Here is an 18,227-nt window from a genome sequence, read left to right as displayed (position 1 = left end):
AAAAAAAAGTCGGAAGCTAGTATGGGTTGGTTCATGAGGTTTAAGGAAAGAAGCCACCTCCATAATATAAAAGTGCAAGGTAAAGCAGCAAATGCTGATGTAGAAGTTTCAGCAAGTTATCCAGAAGAGCTAGCTAAGATCATTAGTGAAGGTGACTACACTAAACAGCAGATTTTCAGTATAGACAAAATAGTCTTATATTGGAAGAAGATGCCATCTAGAACTTTCATAGCTAGAGAGGAGAAGTCAATGTCTGGCTTCAAAGCTTCAAAGAACAAGCTGGCTCTCTCACTAGGGACTAATACAGCTATGCTCACTGACCATTCCAAAGATCATAAGGCCCTTAAGAGTTAAGCTAAATCTACTCGGCCTGTGCTCTGCCACTGGAACAACAAAGCCTAGATGACAGCACATCTGCTTACAACACGATTTACTGAGTATCTTAAGTTCACTGTTAAGACCTACTGCTCAGGAAAATAAGATTGCTTTCAAAATATTACTGCTCGTTGACAATGCACCTGGTTACCCAAGAGCAATGATGGAGATGGATAATGAGATTATACTTTCACAATGCCTGCTAACACATCATCCATTCTGCAGCCTGTGGATCAAGGCATAATTTTAACTTTCAAGTCTTATTATTTAAGAAATACATTTTGTAGGGGCACCTGGGTGGCTTAGTGCTTGAGCACCTGCCTTTGGGTCAGGTTGTGATCCTGGGGTCCTAGGATTGAGTCCTGTGGGGAGCCTGCTTCTCCCTCTGCCTCTGTCTCTGCCTCTCTCTCTGTGTCTCTCATAAATAAACAAAACAATTTTTTAAAAAATATTTTATTTCTATTCATGAGAGACACACAGAGAGAGAGGCAGAGACAGAGGCAGAAGGAGAAGCAGGCTCCATGCAGGGAGCCCGACATGGGACTCGATCCCAGGTCTTCAGGATCAGGCCCTGGGCTGAAGGTGGCACTAAACCGCTAAGCCACCAGGGCTGCCCAATAAATACAATCTTAAAAAAAAAAAAATTTGTAAAGATATAGCTACCAGAGATGGTGATTCCTCTGGTGGATCTGGGCAAAGTAAGTTGAAAACCTTCTGGAAAGGATTTACCATTCTGAGGCCATTATGAACATTCATGATTCATAGAAGAGATCAAAATACCAACATTAACAGGAGGTTAAGAGAAGTTGATTCCAACCTTCGTAATGACTTTTTTTGTGGAGGAAGTTACTGCAGATGTAGTGGGAATAGCAAGGGAGTTAGAATTAGAAGTGGAGCCCGAAGTGGGCTGAATTGCTACAATCTCATGATAAAACTTCAACAGATCTGGAGTTGCTTCTTATGGATGAGTCAAGAAAGTGATTTCTTGAGATGGAATCTACTCTTGGTGAAGATGGTTGAAATGACAACAAAAGATTAGGATATTACATAAACTTAGTTGATAATCAGCAGCAGGGCTTGAGAAGACTGGTTCCAATTTTGTAAGAAGCTCTGCTGTGAGTAAAATGCTATCAAAAGGCATTACATGCTGTGGATAAACTGTGAACAATCAATCACGCAGCAAACTTCACTATTGTCTTAAGAAATTGTCCCAGCCACCCTAGCTTTTAGCAATCACCACTCTGATCAGTGAGTAGCATCAATTATGAGGCAAGACCCTCCACCAGCAAGAAGATTGTAATTTACTCAGATGATGGTTAGCATTTTTTAGCAATAAAGTGTTTTTGAATTAAGGTATGTACATTTTCTTTTAGACAAAATGCTATTGTATACCTAACTAAACATAACTTCTATATGCACCGGGAAGCCAAAAAATTCATTTGATTCACTTTATTGCAATACTCACTTTACTGCAGTGGTCTAGAACCAAACCTGGATCATCTCTAAGGTATGCCTGTATGTGTTTACTTGTGATTATCCATTTCCCTAAGTACAATGTAAGCTCAACTGGGGCAAATATGTTAACCTATCTTGTTTACTTTTATAATCTTCAGCATAAGTAAATACTTATAGCAGAAAGGAAGAAAGGAAGGTAAGAAAGAAGAAAGAAATTATAATGGGAATTAGTAGGGACAACTTAAATGCTTGAAAATGGAGGGATAGCTAGGTAAATTAATTATCATATATCCATTTGGTAGACTTCAACCACTAACATTTAAAATTAGAGCTTATACTATATAAAAATGTTTATTTATTCATGGTAAATGTGTTTTTTTTTAAGATTTTATTTATTCATGAGAGACACACAGAGAGAGAGAGAGAGAGAGAGAGAAGCAGAAACACAGGCAGAGGGAGAAGCAGGCTCCACACAGGGAGCCCAACATGGGACCCGATCCCGGGACCCCAGGATCATGTCCTGAGCCCAAGGCAGACGCCAAACCGCTGAGCCACCCAGGGATCCCCTCATGGTAAATGTTTTAAAAATCAAACCAAATCATGCATATTGTACCATCACAACATTTTTTTTAAAAGCCCCCAAACCAGAAGGAAATAACCTAACACATTCACAGTGTTTTGTTCCTTTAGGTAGCAAAAATGTGGTTGTCTTTTATCCTGTATCTTTCTAGTCTATAGATTTTCCGATTTTCCATAGTGAGCTTGGGATTTTAAAAATAGAATAAAACTTCAAAGAAGCTTAACAACAAAGAAGTAATTCAGGCAGGAACAGGTCACAGAAGGTCTTAAACGCTAGGTTAAATAAGTGTGTATGTGAGTTATTCAGCACTGAAAAGCTATTGTGGTTTTTAAGCAAAGCAATGAGGGCAGCACAGGGATGCTGTAGAACCGGAGAAGGGGTGTGGAGAAGGGGTGAGAAAAGGTCTGAGACTGGAGGGAGGAGACACAAGAGGGAACTGTGCCAGACATACAAAAGGATGGACAGAGTAGTGTGAGGGTAGAAAGAAAGAGTGAATATGGGAAAGGCTGAAAACCAAGCGTTGGCGAGTTCTGGTGACTAATTCAGTGTGGAAGAAGGAGGAACCAAAAATGATACAAGGCTTTCCTTAACTGGGAGAATGGTATAGTATCTTTAGATGGCATATGTTTCTCTGGCTCGAAGGAGGAGCTCTGGCATGAACACTGTCCCACACACCTTGTTTTCCAGTTGAGAAGTGAGCTTCATTATTTTCTTCAATATTGTAAAATTTAAATTTATCACCTTTGTCAGATTGCAAGGGAGAGAAAGCAAAACAAAACAGAAACTCCTTTCCAGGATGGAACTGGAGGTTCTTATGTTGAGTCAAGTAATTCAAATAGAGAAGGACAATTATATGGTTTCACCCATATGAGGAATATACAAAATCATGAAAGGGATCATGAGGGAAGAGGGGAACCTGAGTGGGGAAAAATTAGAGACAAAGACAAACCATGAGAGACTCCTAACTCTGGGAAACAAACAAAGGATTGCAGAAGGGGAGGTAGGTGGGGCGATGGGGCAGCTGGGTGATAGGCACTAAGGAAGGCACTTAATGAGATGAGCACTAAGTGTTATGCTATATGTTGGCAAATTGAATTTTAATAAATTTTTTAAAAAATTCTTTAAAAAATAAATAAAAATAGAACTTATCATAAAAAAAACTCCTTTCTAAAGCTGAAGACCAATCACAAGTTTTAGCAATGCCCAAGAGGCATCCTTGCAGAGGCAACATATAGTAGGAGCCTGACATTTCTGTTACATCATCCGGTAGGTCCAACACACCATACACAATTGTTAACTCCTGCAAAACTTGGCAGAAGTTTCAAATAAAAGGGAAATTTTCATCCTTACAGAAGAAACTGATAAGCTTTCTTCCTTGACTTAGAAAAACAGTATTCAGGGTTTTGTGCTATTGCTATTAACTACAACACCACTTCCTTCCTGAAAGTATCAGTGTTTCCAAGTATTGTCTTATAGTGTACACAGGTAATATAACATCAAGAAATTTTTAGAAAATAAACCTTTGTTAAAACAGAGTTACATACTGAAAATTATCCTTAAAAATACTTTTTAGCATCAGAATTAAAGGCTTTATCTTCCTATATCATTAGTAGCAGCACTAATCCTATCTATTTCTTGAATCATCAAATTGTTAGCTAAAAGTAGGACCACTCCCAGACAAAAGGAGGATTCACAGTGCAGGCACCATGTGGTGAATTATCTATCCATTGTAGAGAAGAACCCTTATAGCCAAATTAAAGAAGACTCTAAGACCAACTGGCCAGTTTTACAGAAAATAATATACAAGGAGTGAAAGAGGTAAAGAAAAAAAGCCACACAAGGATTTGTGGCTTCACATACCTGGCATCAAGGAATCTTGATCTTAAAATCATAACTGCTTCACAAGTGCTTTGTTTGAGCTGCATCTGAATGGAACTAAATTTTCGATGGATGATGCCCACCATTCTTTCAATCTCTTTTGGGGAAATGGGACGTGTTCTACTCTGCTCTCGGAGAAGGTTCATCACATGTGTGGTGAATTCATTACATGCCTGTAAAGGGGGAAAAAAGTCACTCCTTAGGAATCCGGTATTTTATATTATCACACTCAAACATTAACATCTAAATTTCTATCTCATTTGCAATTGCCAATGGATTATGCAGTGGATAGAGTAAAATGGAAACCAAGACACTTGTCAAATGGCAGTGGTAGTTAGATGGGGCACCAAGAATTCTGAGACTATGAATGGCCCAACATGCAAAGGAGGCAGAGCACTCAATTGTCCTTTTACCCACCCTTTTCCCAGTTGCAAAATGAGGTTTTCCCATTGGAGGATAGGCTCTACCAACTCCTATGTATAAATATGAATATATGTGTATTGTTAATACTAACCACTTCCTATTCTTCTCTGGGGTTTTACATTTATTCAGCCAATGTTTACTGAAGGACTACGGAATGCAAACTCTTCCCGATGCTATTTAGGTATAGAGAAATGAGCAAGATGTGTACTTGGTCTTTAGTATGATAAAATATATAAAAAAAGAGAATTCTCAAACAAGGCAGTCTGTGTAAAGTGTCACAGGAAGATATGAATGTTTCTTAAGTTCCAAGGAGGAAGTATTCTCATTTGGAGGTAGAGATCACATCAGGCTTTATGGCAGAGTGAGATCTGGGCTTTAATTACCAATAATCGTGCCTTGGATAAACCTCATTGACTATGATACTACCACTGCACAAAGCTGATATCTGGGCTTTAAGAATGGGTTGGATTTTTGAAAGGTGGATAAAGGTGGAAATTAGGAAGAATGCTAGATACCAGGCAAACTCTAGAAATATGATATGTAGTAAGTTGAGAGGATGAGAGAGAGTATGTGGAGAAAAAAAAGGGATTCAGGTCCATGTTAGTATGTAAAGAGCCTTGGATACTAGGCATGCCAATGTCTTGGAATAATTTAGCTGTGGTGTGGGCCTCATCAGTAGATATAAGCTATCTGTAGAAGATGGGTAAAGCAGTTCAATTCTTCAGGGGAGGTGCAGCAGGAAAACAAGGATCAGATTTGGGTCTCAAACTTTTAAGTTAACAACCCTCAACTCCTCTTTCAGTTCACCTATATTTTTTTAGATTGATAAAACCAAGTAATGAGGTCTACACTGAAATCTACTACTGCTCTAGTAAATAAAGCATCAGTCTATACCCTTGATTAAAAAGAACATCTTCTGGCATTTTCATTAAAAAGGCAAGATGGAGAGATTCTGTATCTTACTGCACAAATGCCCCTGGTAGGGCAAGAGAACAGAAGAGTCACAGCAAGATATAGTTTGTAGCTATAATAATGTCCACTTCCCTACAGATATCCTGAACATTGCTCACATATAGCACATGATGGTTTTCTAACTGCTCATTAGAGAACTAACCTTTCCAGTAAGTACACTGGGTGTGTACTGGGTGTTTTAGTTACTCTAAGCTTTCTGGGGCTTTGCTATAAATGTTTCTAAGGTGAGGTAAAATGAGTCTTGCTTGTCAGTTAAAGGGTGCTTTTTTAAAGGTGCTTTTTTTCCTCTCCTATGTGTTTTAAGTCTTAAGCAACTTAAGTGAGTAGTGACCCTATGTTACACTTACAGGATTCTTCAGAGTTTAGGATTGTGCAGTATAGACAGACAGTAGGCATCCAATGAACATATACCGACTAGTCAGCTGTTGTATTACAATTTGAGAGTAATGTTGATTAACACATATAAGTACATTATCCCTGAACTATATGTGAAGAATTTTTCACTTGTGGTCCATGGATAAATTTAGAGTGTCTAGGACTTCCTGAAATCTTATCCAAGTTGTGTGTACATGTATAACACCTAGAGGGACAACCTGTGGAGTTTTATTTTCTTTTCAGATTCTTAGCCAGTTTATAACTAAAAAGGGCTAAGAATTATTGTCCTAGGTTATGACACAGTAAAATGTTAAGGAACTATGTAGCTCTAAAACCAGAAGTTCTTTCTATCTTTAAGAAAACCAAAATAAAAATAAAGATTGTCCCCCATTATATTACTTGCACTACTTTATGCCAAACTGAAAACAAGTGGTCACCCTGCCAAGAAATATATATATGTTTTTTTCTTGCACTTTCTCTAAGGAGATGTTCATATAATTTCAAAATTATATAATTTGACAAACTCTAGTCCTCCATTTTCTTATCAATAAAATAAAGAAAATTAGACTAGAACAATGTCCCCACACTGGAATCAGAAAGTATGTGCTTCTATAACTAGTTTCAGAGAATGTTAATACATGGTCCAAAAATACAGTATGCTTGGAAAATGTTAACCAAAATTTTTAAAGATTTTTGTTTGCGTTTGCAAGACTCCTTGATACCTACACGGCAATGTGCAGAATAAGTCTTTAAGAGGGAATGGGATAGCCAACTTTTCCCAAATAAATTTAGATACAAAATCTCTTTTCTCTAGAGTAGTGCTGTCCAAAAGAAATACATTGCAAGGCCACATATGAAATTAAAAAAAAAAAAAAACCAAACAAAATAAAACCCCTAGTAGCCACCTTAAAAAAAAAAGAATCAGGTGAAATTAATTTTTAAAATATTTTTATTTAACCCAATATATGAAAACTATTAACATTTCAACACATAATATTTTAAAAACATGGTTAATGAGGTATGTTACATTATTTTGGAAGGTACACTTTCTAATCGAATGTGTATTTTACATTTACAGCACATCTCAATTCATACTAGCCAGATTTCAAGTGCTCAACCCATGGCTAGTGGCAACCATATTGGACAGCACAGCTCTATGGTATCTTGGGGACCAATGTGCTAAGAAAAACTCTTTGGATAACCACATACTAAGTCATCTTTGATTTTTTTTTTTTTATTCTTCACCACCACGCATACGCACAAACACACAAAAAGACAGTTTCATTTATGAATGTCCTTGGTGAAGCAAGAAAAATTATTCATTTTATTACATCTCAATCCTTCACTATGTCCAGAATATTCTGTGCAACAAAATGGGAAACAAATAAAAAGCACTTCTACTGCATATCAATGGATAGTTATCTTGAGAAAAAGTACTTGTGTGACTTTGTGAGCTAAAGCTGTTTTTTTCATAGAACACCATTTTTTAAAAAAGCAAAAGCAACAAATTATAATTATCCAGACTTGGGTATCTGGCAGATGTCTCTCAAAAAAAAAAAAAATTGTGCCTGTCATGTCAAGTAAAAGAGCTGACAGTAATGTGTATCATAACAAAATAGGAGTTTTCAAGTGAAAATTAGAATTTTGGAAAACTTTCATCCACCATTGTAAGTTTCACAGTTTCCCAGCAGACTTTCTGACTAGCGTGGTGTTGGTACTAATCAATATATTTTGGTACTATAAAATGAAGATGTACATAACTCAGGTGAACCAGTATTTTCCAAGTGACCAATGCATGATGTTACAAAAACATGCACAGGTAGAAGATCCATTCGAACTGCATATTAAACCAATGGATTTTAAAGAAACAGAGTACAAAGAATTAAATGATATGATTTCAAACTTGCATTATAACTAACATTTAAGAAATTACAACTTGTCAAGTTTTGGTGTAATATCAAAGAAGAAAATCCAACAGCTATCTTAAAAGGCTATTACCATACACTCCTGCCTTTTCCAATGACATATTTGTGTGAGGTCAGATCCAGGTGTTCTTTGTATATTTCAACCACATTACAACAGACTTACTGCAGAAGCACATGTAAGATCCAGGTGACTTCTACTGAGCACAACATTAAAGAGTTTGCAAGCATGTAAAAAACAATGTCATTATTCTCAATAGATGCTGAGGTTCTGGGGAAAATACAGGTTTTTACAAAAATATTATTTAGATTAAAACATAAAGATGTATTATTTTAAGATTAATAAATGCTTTTAATTTTTTTCAGTTTCAATTTCTCTTATAATAAATGCTGACAGATATAATCCACCAAATAAAAGCTCTTAGGGGTTTCTAATAACTTTTAAGATTCTAGGTTTTAAGATCAAAAAGTTTGAGAACCACTGTACTGGATTATGGAAGCATTTTTAGTTCGCACATATAACACTGCAAATTCCTGAAAACCTAGCTCTCACATTATGGTAACATGTATCTTGATAAATAATTCAAAACTCCTGTGTGAATGATATGTTAGCTCTCTTAAGTTTTTCTTTGGCTGCATTTTAATCACTCCAGAAAGTGTTTGCCTGTGGTTTCTAGGAAGCATGTAGGAAAAAAAAGGGTTAAAAGCAAAAAGTTTCTGCATCTAAAAATTCATAATTTCCTAAAACATTTGCTGAATGTCTCACAACTTATTAAGTGAACTCATCTATGAATGCAAATGCTGATTAGCAATTTGGCAATAGCCCAACATTCACAGAATTCACATAGCTTTTCTTTAAAACAGTAGTTCATACATGATTAATTAGAACATCTCATTTATGTAGTGTGCACTTTAGCTCATTACTCTAAGTAAAATTCGTTAAGTATTTACATTTAGATAATTAAAATCTGGGTACACCCTTAAGAAAGATGCATACACTTTAGGCAAAGTGATTTTTTTCCTTTATACCACTGAAAGTAAATTACAGCCTCATTTACAGCATCATCTGTACCAGTTTCACAGCAGAGCACAGTACTGCCTCATCTTCTACTCCTTAAAAGGTATACATTTTTAAAACATATAAATGCAGTAAGAATAATCAAATGATTGCAGAGTTGTTTTTGAAGGGCCACCCAACCACTTACTAGCACCAATGCCATTTATAATGTGGGATCTTCACTTCAAACATTTATCACAACCTCTGTTATACCTATAAGACTGTACTATTAAAATAGACATTGGAGAAATTTTTCATTGCCTTATTATTTTTCCAGGTGATATTATCAGTTAAAATTTTTCTGGTCAATGTCCACAATACGCATGCAGAAACACCTTGGTATAATTGGAATATTCAGGAAATGAGAGTCTTGATTCCTTAAACTACCTGATTTAAAGTTATGGCACAAAACTCTTTTTCTTTTAATCCAGCTGTAGAAAACTATCTAGGCTGCATTTTTGGGTTTTTTTTTGTTTGTTTGTTTTTGTTTTTGTTTTTGTTTTAAAACACACAGCAACAACATAGTTAAATGAATATAAAGTATGAAAATCTTCATCTGAAAAAATATTTTCAATCAACTATTATGAGACTTCCTCCTTGCTATTTGTTCCTTTCTCCTTAAAAATCCAAAGCCAACTGAAGATCTGAAATATCTGATTTATGATAATGTTTTTAATGATATTTGCTGGCTAGTGAAACTGTCTCCTCGATACCTGCACATATTTAATTTACAGTCAAAGTTTTCAGGTTTAACTTTATTGAAGTTTCATCTGTTTTGTGATGGTGCTTTTTTCATTGTGAATTCAAGATTCAACCCCTTTCTTGCCTGTAAATTCACATCAATAAATGTAACCATATAAAATCAGACAATGAACAAGCACTAATTTTAGAGGAAGCTTTAAAATGGGTCAGTGATCAGATCTAAAAACTGAATTGGTCTTTTGTAACCATCAGAGGATCATGATACCTCCATTTTAAAATCTACTTTTCAAAGAAAGAATGAATCTCTATTACCAGTTACTGGCTCTCAAATTTGCATGCATCCATTTTCTAGATGTCTTTATAACCTTGTAAGTAATTCTAGTCCAATATCATAGATTTTGTATTTATGGAATGCTTATTAAATCAATAAATTCTTCTTGTTTTAGGATAAAAGTCAACATTCAAAGATTTTTTTCTAAGCCAAGTAGAATGAGACCAATATGAGTAAGGAACAGCCACAAAGACGAAATATCTACTGTATCTCAACAACTCTTACCTAATTACATGATTTAGGAGCCTATCTCATGAGGCTTTCGTAAGGAGGATATTATATATGTTAAGTTCTTTGCACAGAGTCTAGGACATAATTAATACTTAATAAATGGCAGTTATTGACGATGAAAATGGCAATTACATGAAATTCATATTTTGTATATGTTAGCTATTCTTCAAGCAGTCCCTACTCTGATTACCTAATACTTAATATATCAGGCCTGCCCATTGCCTGAATACTGCAAACAGAAGTTGAAAACAAAAGAATATTCAAATATAAAACAATTCATTTTATTAATCAAGTTTGTGGTCAAAGATACATTCGATATGTAGAACTAACAAAGTAGAACCTTAGAGGAGAAAAGGGAACACTCAAACACACTTTCAGCCAAGAAAAAGACCCAGCATGAAAGCCGACAAGAAGTAAAACTCTTCCCTTGGAGAAGTGAATGACAAAGCCTTGTTTGGAAAAATGAAATATAAAGTTTCCATCAGATAGTCAGATAGTAGTACCCTTTTGTCTTTCCTGCTTAACTCTTAAGAACAAATAGCAAAATGGGATTAGGAGTTTTTGAGTTATACAACCTCTAATGTAATAACATCAGCATCTTTTAACCTGATAAAAATAAAACTCCTTTACAAGCAAAGGAGATTTTGCCAGCAAATCTAAGCACATAATGTTGAGATACTCAAAAAGCACAAGGACATGCTTTACAATGGTTTAGGTTCCACACTCATTCTCCATTCCCCCAGCAATTAATTCACTGTAGTCTGAAAGTCATCTAGTAGCTAAATGGTACCTGATTGGTCTTGACTACATCCGGTGTGTGTGCTTGGCTCCAATGCTTCACCTGATTTGAGGTGAATTCAAAAGACATCTGTGAACTCAGAAAGCAGGTTCCCAGATGCTTGGGGAGGGTTGGAACCCTTACAACACTTTTGCCTTCAGCAAAAATGTATTTCAATATAATTATAGTAGATAGTTTTCAATATGTCATCTCTACTATAGCAGCTGTAAATTATAAAGTGAACTGCCTGTGTACAAGCATTTCTTCTGGTACAAGCAAAGTGGGAGAGCTGCACAGGGTGTGATATATCTTTTTTTCTTTTTAACTGAGAACAAATGTCTAGGTCAAATTTCATTTGCAAAAACCAACGTGTCCACTTCCCTTTGGTAGAGAGGTAGAGGAAGTGAGAAGGCCTTCAATTTTTAAAAACAGGGTTCCCAGGACACCTGGCTCAAGTTCAGCAGGAATTCACTTATTCTAATAGTTGGGCCTTTAATCTTGAGAGTGTATTTGAAAAGTATAGTAAATGCATTGTTCAAAACCTGTTAATCAACAAAAAGACAAAGAAGGAACCAGTTATTTTTTTTTCCTAAAGAGAGAAGCAATGCACCCCCCAAAAAAGTATTATGAGAGTTACTGCAAACTTTGGAAAATCACATATTCCTGTTGGGTGTAAGGATTAACAAAAAGAAAAGAGAAATAGTTTTGATTTATTTTGGGTGGTAGTAATATTCAGGAACCTTTTTCTATATATATTGAATGCCTAATATTTCAAAAGTGTCTATAAGTGAATCTAGATGGTTATAAAAAGTCCTTATATCTAAGCCTATGTAATGAAGACAAAAGGTCAAAGGATATTTTCTGGAGGAAAATAAGGACGAGATTTTAAAGACCATACCATTCCTAAAACACACATATAAATCTGAGCCTTGCTGCTTGGATTTAATTTTGCTCAAACAGTAGCTTTAGTCTGCTTAGCTTTGTAAATGTGGCTGTGTTTATAAGGTACTTTAATTTACTGCAGTGGTAGTGTTTGTTAATTTTATGGCAATCTAAATCTAAACAGGCTTCAGATACATTTTCATTACAGCTTCATTGCAAAACACAGTAGAGTGAATAGCTCTAAGATTCCAATGTAGTTTCTTTCTTTCAGTAAAGGACTCAACACAATTTTCTGATGATGCCACCACCTTAACATGTATATCCTTCCTATTATTAATAAGCTTCTGTCACTCAGAATACCCATGTTCACTTTTAGGAGGAAAAATATAATTTCTGGAATGTCATTAAGATAGTTGTTTTTTCCATCTTTTCCCTGATCCCATTCTAAATGCAAGTCAACATGGGCAAATAAGAGGAAACCAGAACGTGCTGAATTATTTTCCAATTCTATATATATAGCAGCACAATTAAATGGAAAAGGAAGGCATATTGTCAGAAACTGATTTTAGTACCTAATTCTGACACCAAACAAATGTGTGACATTGGGCAAATCATTCAACCTGAGTCTCATTTTCTCATCTATAAAATGGAAATTATAATGCCACCTATCTTGGAAATGCCACCCTTTCATCTCACTTCTGCTTAGCCCTCTTAGTAGCTCCAAAGCATACCCCTGGAAGGTCTATCCCAGATAAAGCCTACAACCTGTATCCCAAAGACTGTAAAAAAAAACAATTGACTATCTGCTGTCAAAATTCACTGATCTAGTAACTTAGGAACTACAGAGAGGAGGGATCCCTGGGTGGCGCAGCGGTTTGGTGCCTGCCTTTGGCCCAGGGCGCAATCCTGGAGACCCGGGATCGAATCTCACATCGGGCTCCCGGTGCATGGAGCCTGCTTCTCCCTCTGCCTGTGTCTCTGCCCCTCTCTCTCTCTCTGTATGACTATCATAAAAAATTAAAAATGTCCTTTATTTAAAAAAAAAAAAAGGAACTACAGAGAGGAGAGTTATAAAAGTCAGCCCCAAAGACTACTCAAGAGAATTAAATGCTGCTACGCTGTTCCTAAAACAATTCAGAACCTACGGAAGAAAATTTATAAATTTCTGTTATGCAGCCAACCAGTCATCGTACTCCATTTATTTATTTGTCCATAAAACTACAGTGATTTCATGTCTGAACTTTTTCTTCAGATAGTGTCAAAAATGAGCAAGGAAATATATTTTTAAATGATTTTATTAGGTTACTGAATATATCAAGACATAAGATTCATTATTAAAATGAGTTATAAAATGAATTAAAACTTATTATTTCCCAATATGTTTAATTCAAAAAAATCCAAAAATACATACTATCGATTAACTTTTGTAGAAGCTGTATATATTCTTAAAGCAAAACAAAACAAAACAAAAAACCCTGATGACACAGAATGATGAAAGCCTCACCTGACTCTCAATAGGGCTAAAGAGAGAAAAAAAAGGAAGTTGGTATAAAGAAACATGGCAGCAGACAGTAAGGGAGCCACCTTAATTCCTCAGCCAAAAAAGTCAGGCCATTTGGCCCCTCATACTAGAGATCTTTCCATGCAAGGTGACTGGTGGTTATTTATTTAGTAAGTATGTATAGATGTATTTAACATAAAGTTATGCGATTAAGATTATACTACAAATTAGAACCATTTTCTTCTGTCTGTGCTCAGGGCAACTTTTTCAACCACGACTTATTTTGTTTACTCTCCCTTATTCATACATCAAATCAGAAAGCTCCTTGTTTTTGCATGTATATACGTAAGATAATTTTTCCAAAATTCTTATTTGCACATCTTCCGCCAAAATTATCCCTACAAATGAGACTAGAGATACAGTTTGAGACTCCAGAAAGTACTATGTTGATAAAAGACAGTATCTTATAATATTAATTTATATTGGATTTTAACATAAAGCTACATAAACTTTCTACCCTCCCTCAAAACACACTCACCTCTGAAACAGAATCCAATATTTGCTTAATACCACCATATCCAGAATATTTGAGAAGGCAATGAAAAAAACAATATACAACTGAAACTATGCAGGGAACTCAGAAGAAAAATTAGTAATAAAACTGGCCAGGATGCCCACATCACACTAAAGTGTTTAGACTTTAATTAGTACCTGACTGCGCAGTGAAGTATTTCTGGGTGAAATGGTATGATGCTTAAGACTTCTTTGAAATACTCTACCAAAACCAAAACAAAGTGTGTGTTACTGTGTGCCCACGTGCATGTGTGTGTGTGTGTGTGTGTGTGTGTGTGTGTGAGAGAGAGAGAGAGAGAGAGAGAGAGAGAGACAAAAATAAGACTGATAATACGGACATTATGTATCTGGGTGATGAGTGTCTATGCAGTGCCTTATTTTAGGGTGAGCCCTATAAAATTGCCAGTACACAACTGTTTTTGACCTAAAAACTTGGCCATTTCATAGGATTCAACATAACAACATTCTCTTTACTTGGTGGTACATTTAAGTATTTCATAATAATGTTTTTTTTTTTTTAATTACCTGCTAGTGTAAACTTGTTCAAACTAACTAAACAGGTTTTTAGGTTTCAACTAACAACTAAAGTATAAAATGAACTACCAACATTTTGCCTGACTTCATTGAATCTAAGGCTTATTTTCTCCCACCTTTTAACATCTCTGTGAAGTCGAGAAGCATTTCACAGTCAACAGTGTGTTATAGTTCATCTGGGTAGGATTAACTTTTTTCTTGGTGGTACATCAACAATGACACATCTTAAAATCAAAGATACTTTAAATTCAATGAAGTTTGGTAATATAATTCCTGAGGACAGCATTTTTAATCCACAGCTTCCATCTACTCAGGAATTTAGCGCAAAATGCAGAGTACTCCCTGCCCCATGGTACCTATCACTATCCTGGGAGTCTCATCTTCAGAAAGAAAGACCAGAACCTGCTTACTTTGTGATGGTAGCTCCCTCCACTCTAGTCTGGCCTGATCCATAACAATTCCTGGAAGGATTCTGGAGCTCATGGCATAGGAGGAAGAGCTCACTAGGCAGAGCTTCCCTTTAAAGCTGTTAAAACTCATGAACAAGGCCAGGGAGTAAATGTGAATTATCCCGAGCTTTGAAGAGCATCAAACAGTGTGTTAAAGGGGAAGGATGGCTGCAGGTGTAGTCGTAGGGGCATGTGAATGTGAGGGATGAACAAAACTGAAACAAATAGATGGGATATAATAGATTTAGCTTCACCTCCGAAATCTCAAAGGGACTTCATTTCATGAACCCAGTAATTCACTTGGGTTTTTGCATTGACCTTATTTGTTTTGCTTTTTGTGTTAACACCTACCCCTCACAGCCCTTAGAATTGGTTAGCGCAGTCTAATAGAAGAGCAATAGAGGGTTTGTGCAGGACTATGAGAGTGGCGGCTGCTGACCTGTTCATATTTCTCCAGTTCTGTGTGATAGATTTGTCTGATCTGGGTCAATTTGGCTCTGTAATCTGAGTGTTCAATAGAGTTATCTGAAGAACCTCCAGAGGCTGCCGCGGCTGCAGCTGCTGCCGCCGATCCCCCACCTTTCTCAGGACCTGAAACCCCTTCTGCCAAAAGCATATTGTCCAGTCTCATTAGCTGGGGATCGGGAGGGTCCTCCTCCTGGGCTCCTCTGATGCTGAGACCTTCAAGGAAAGAGAGAGACAGAAAAGAAGCGAGAAATAGGACAAATAGTGTGAGTATTTTATTTGAGAAAATGACCAAACAACATTAGTGTACTACAATTCATGCTGAGAATTTCTTTGTTCACATTTATCAATAATCATAAGTATGAAAATCCTTTTTGAGAGAATATTTACATGCATCCCAGAATTTCTACATTACCCTCTCTCAATTTATCCTAGATTGGATCCCTGGAAAAAGGTAACCCTGGCTTCTCAGAATATGCTAATATTAATCTTCCCAAATTTTAAGGATTTAAGCATAAAATGGGAAGGGGTAAACAACTTGGGATTTTGAGAAAGGAAAAAAATAATTCCAAGGATATAAAACAAATACATCTAAAGGTAGTTATTGTTTCTCTGCATGGTTGGAAGAACAGAATTTAAAATCCCATGGGGTAATTCACAAACTATATCTAAAAATTAGAAAACAAACAGGATTTGATGGGAGTTTCCATTGTGTAATTTCAGGGGGAGAAATTCATACATCATGAGGTAATTAGCTATGCTTTAAAAATATATATTCGTGAATGACTTTGTTAAGCAATTGCCCACAAACTGTGAAATCGAGACCCTAAATAGAGTATTAAAAATGTATCACTGAAATGGTTGGGCACAGTAGTCTCAATCTAATTTTGCTTTTAAATCAAGAACTTCTTAAGTGATGCCCAGTCAGCAACCTCATCTGAGAACCATAGATCACAGCTGACAATTCATAGGTTTAATCAGGTCACACAGGCTTTCTGCCAAGATGTTTTCAACAACACAGAAGACAAAGTTTTAAAATAATTATCACAGTATAAAAAGCACTGGAGTCATGACAGCTCAAAATCAGCATTTTCATTAATGTGTAACATAATCTAAAATATCCCAGCCCAATTAACCTCTGTAAATCTGTTTAAAAGCAGGTTCCCCACACTAGTTACAAGGCATCTTGGGGAAGGGAAAGGGGGAGCAGTTGGCATCCTGCATGTCTGCATTTGGATTCTGCCTTTTTCGTCTGTGCCTGTTGTTGTTTATCCACAGCGGTGCACACTCTGTGTCTAGTGTAACTTACATGACAGTAACATCTATAAGCTGCCAAGTATTCAGCTGAGCACCAGCTCTGTGATTTTATATGCTAACCTAAAACTACCATCAATTCTTTTAAGAACAGATTTCATTCCTAGATGTCCTGAATTACACCCGCAGCATGACAGAGCTCTTGGTTGTCTTAACTCAAACGTACAACTTTAATTTCCTCCCCCAAAACACTTTAAAGCTGTCACTTTCATTTAAAAATATACTTCAGAATAATTTCAACTGGATAATAAAACTAACTCACAATAATTTAAAATTATATCTGTTGCCTGTTCAGAGGCAAATAAATAAGGTTTGAAAACAGTAATATACTAAGACAATAAATTCATTTAGGGAACCAGAAAGTTAGGTAACTCCCTTAAATAAGATAAAATCAGTATCAGCAACAACACTGATAATTAAAAATAGAAAAACATGTATTTAGTATTTCTTCTAGATCTGGCAAATACTGGTTATGTTACTGTTTTTTAATTTGACATCTTTAATTTTCTTTTCTTCTAATTCACTCTGTGAGATGTTAAAATCTTATGGCCTTGACACACTTGTAGTTCTACATACCAAATTTTTTGTGCATCTGGCACGCAGTGAGGACTCACTGGGCAGCCTCTTCTCTTGCACTTTGGATTCAGCTTCATTTTATATTATTTGTTCAGGAGGTCTTTAAATTCCTCCTTTTTTGACTAAATTTTTGCTCACACTTTTGTGCGTTCACTGTTTCTTCTTTGTGTTTATACAGATACTGGTGCTTCTCCTGGAAATGTGTGTTTTTTTAATCTACCTTCAAGGTTCCTCCAGGTTTCCAGTTTTTCCTTGTACTTATATATATATATTGATCTTTTCCCTATGGATATTTGGAAAGGTTCTTTAATAAAAACATGATAATTATGGATAATTTCGACATCCATAGTCAAAATTATTATAATTCCCTGCATGACTTAATACATAAGAAAGCAGACTATAAGAGATAGAAGAAGAAAACTCATCAGAAAGAAGTGCAAAAGATATGGCACTTTTTATACATTGTTAATATGTATATAAACTAATACCACCACACCAATAGGAAGCAACCCTTAAAGTCAATAGTAGTAATAAAAATAAGTATGTATTTTTAGCTGGTATAACATTTACCCTTTGTGATGAATAACATCTCTTCTAAAATCTTAAGTAAATCAACACTTCAGTGTTCGCCTCAAATATAGGAAAAAATGTTTTAAGATCCTTCTGCATTTACTTTATAAACTATGTGCATCAAGTCAAACCAGAAAAATCATTTCCTGACAAAAAGCTCATATTCCTTTGGATGAAAAATACTATCACACTTTGTAATTAAGCAACATTGAGAAGACTGGTTATCAATAGTGAAGTCACTTTCATACCTACAGTTGGGAAAGTGAATCAAATTTCTTTCTCTA

General features: G+C 35.8%; 1 protein-coding gene across 3 annotated transcripts in view; it reads right to left on the bottom strand.

Annotated features, from left to right (window-relative positions):
- The window catches only part of PBX3 (PBX homeobox 3), a 220,627-nt gene that overhangs the window by 40,720 nt on the left and 161,680 nt on the right, over positions 1 to 18,227 (bottom strand). For all 3 annotated transcript variants that reach the window (XM_041725869.1, XM_041725871.1, XM_041725870.1), the window contains exons 3-4: positions 15,458 to 15,699; positions 4,271 to 4,461 (exon numbers count right to left, since the gene is read on the bottom strand). In XM_041725869.1, coding sequence (XP_041581803.1) covers positions 4,271 to 4,461; positions 15,458 to 15,699 — 433 coding nt within the window. The remainder of the gene's footprint in view (positions 1 to 4,270; positions 4,462 to 15,457; positions 15,700 to 18,227) is intronic.

This window comes from Vulpes lagopus, chromosome 12 (genome assembly GCF_018345385.1).
Source record: "Vulpes lagopus strain Blue_001 chromosome 12, ASM1834538v1, whole genome shotgun sequence".
In the NCBI taxonomy this organism is placed as follows: Eukaryota; Metazoa; Chordata; class Mammalia; order Carnivora; family Canidae; genus Vulpes; species Vulpes lagopus.
The sequence above is the reverse complement of the archived record's forward strand: the minus strand, read 5'-3'. Positions and strand labels throughout refer to the sequence as shown.